This window comes from Caenorhabditis briggsae (genome assembly GCF_000004555.2).
Source record: "Caenorhabditis briggsae complete genome, chrV, whole genome shotgun sequence".
NCBI lineage: Eukaryota > Metazoa > Nematoda > Chromadorea > Rhabditida > Rhabditidae > Caenorhabditis > Caenorhabditis briggsae.
The window spans coordinates 18,911,843-18,913,791 of record NC_013488.2 but is presented as its reverse complement, the minus strand read 5'-3'; the positions used below and the strand labels follow the sequence as shown (position 1 = coordinate 18,913,791).

General features: G+C 40.7%; 1 protein-coding gene across 1 annotated transcript in view; it reads right to left on the bottom strand.

Annotated features, from left to right (window-relative positions):
- Window positions 1-1,068: 1,068 nt before the first annotated feature.
- Window positions 1,069-1,949, bottom strand: part of CBG05575 — a gene marked incomplete at both ends in the record, with an annotated part of 1,284 nt that continues 403 nt past the window's right edge. The window contains 3 exons of the mRNA XM_002638494.1: window positions 1,069-1,158; window positions 1,216-1,407; window positions 1,528-1,621. Of these exons, the coding sequence (XP_002638540.1) occupies window positions 1,069-1,158; window positions 1,216-1,407; window positions 1,528-1,621 (376 nt within the window). The remainder of the gene's footprint in view (window positions 1,159-1,215; window positions 1,408-1,527; window positions 1,622-1,949) is intronic.

Below are 1,949 nucleotides of genomic sequence, written 5' to 3'. Positions count from 1 at the left end.
TACAATTTTTTGAGATGTCAAAAATTCCGACTTCCGGGCATTTTTCCCTTCCGTCTTCCGACTTCCGAAAAACGCACTTTAATTCCGACTTCTCATTCTCGAATGTTACCAACGGCTTTTTGCAGAAAAATTGAGAAATTTGTCTGTTTTCGACCAGAAAAATCAAACAAATTGCCGAAATTACCGCGAATAACATAAACTATGGTCCAAAATGACCGTAATAGCTGCCAGAATAGCTCGATTTTTGAAATTTTAATTCCCATTTCCTAACTCCGGCTTCCTACTGCCGTGCGTTTTTCACTTCCGACTTCCGACTTCCGACTTCCGACTTCCAAATTTCACTTCCTGACAACTCTGGTGGTAAGCGGCGCCCGCGACAGTCATGCTCCTCTCGGTGTAGCGCGCGCCGTGGAAAGTTTGAAAGCCATAACTTCCTTCAGGCTTTATGTTTTTCGATTAACTAAACTTTGAATGATAGAAAAAATCAATGGCTACAAAATGATATAATTAATAAACCTATATTTTGCCTAGAAAAAAAAGTTACAAGTCAAATACGCGCTGTAATAAGAAACCAACAGTTTGAGGTCAAACTGTTTTCGAGAAAATGTCCGAAGTAAGGAATTTCCTTACTTTTTGAGTATAACACACTAAATTTTATGTTTTACAACGTCCCAGGAGCTATTTTGCCACTTAAAATGCAATTTTCAGCAATAAAACTGGCGAGTGGATTCCTAATATTAAAAGAGAAAAGTCTAAATAGACTATTCTAAACATATCCTGAAATTTTACTCAAAATCTGGGTATAGGGAAGCTGAGCATTCAATGATAAAGTATTTATTTATCTTCACTCAAAAATAGTATTATCAGTTGGTGGACAGGAGAACAATTGAAACTTGTATTAAACGTATCACGGTATGTACAAACTATGTTGTACTGAGATAAGGGATAAGTAAGTGTCTGTTGTGTGTATGGGTCATTAGGACACTCAATGAACAAGTGGAAAATGAAAAAGGATGAAAAGAAACGGAGATTGAGCTCGAAAATAAAATTATCAGTTCGTCACACTATTCACGAGCTTTCCGCCTGATCCTCCTCCATGTCGACAATATTGGGCAATAGCTGCTGCAGTTGTTGCTGAGCATCGGCATTGAGATCCATCTGAAATTACGGGAATTAGAATATAATTTTTTCAGAATGTAATGTATTAGAACATACGTCATTCAAAGTTCCGGTAATATTTGCACAGTCAGGGTCCCTCTGTGTAGCTCCAAGACTTCCGACACTGGAGATGACTGATTGACTGCGATTGACTGCCGACGCGGTTGGGTCAAGTAGGACAGGGGTGGCCGACGCTGCTGATTGCAGCTCCTCTTTCACATCAACCTTCACCACTGGTTGGCTGATCATCTGGTAATGATGAAGTTGTTGAAACTGTCAGATCCTCTGTATTGATTTCAAAGGTTTTCGGTAAGTACAGCTCTTGTTGTTGCTGAGCATGGGCGTTGCTCTTATTTCTGTATGGCTCACGCACCTTGACTTTGAATCTCTTTCATTCTCGAACATGTTACCACAATGCTCATGGAGCGTCCAGAAGGATCCCTTTCCTGGCTTGTTTGGGGATCTAAAAAAGGGAGATTTAGGCCGACTATTAGCTTCCGGAACACATCCATAACTAACATGCAATTAATTTTTTTTCACAGAAGCGCTCTTACCATATGTACTGGCGGGGAGAGGATCTAAACAGCTTCATGCTTCATTGGCGCTTTCAAGGGAGGTGAGCGCATTGAATTATAAATGTGGCGCAGCGACGGGAAAGCGGGAGTCCTTGAGAAAAACTATACAATAATAGGTATATGGTAAAGGCTCCGGGCGCTTTTTTATTGGGGATTCGAGGTACCTCTGAGTAGGTATATGGGTATAAATGGTAATAAGGTTAGCCCCCCCCCCCC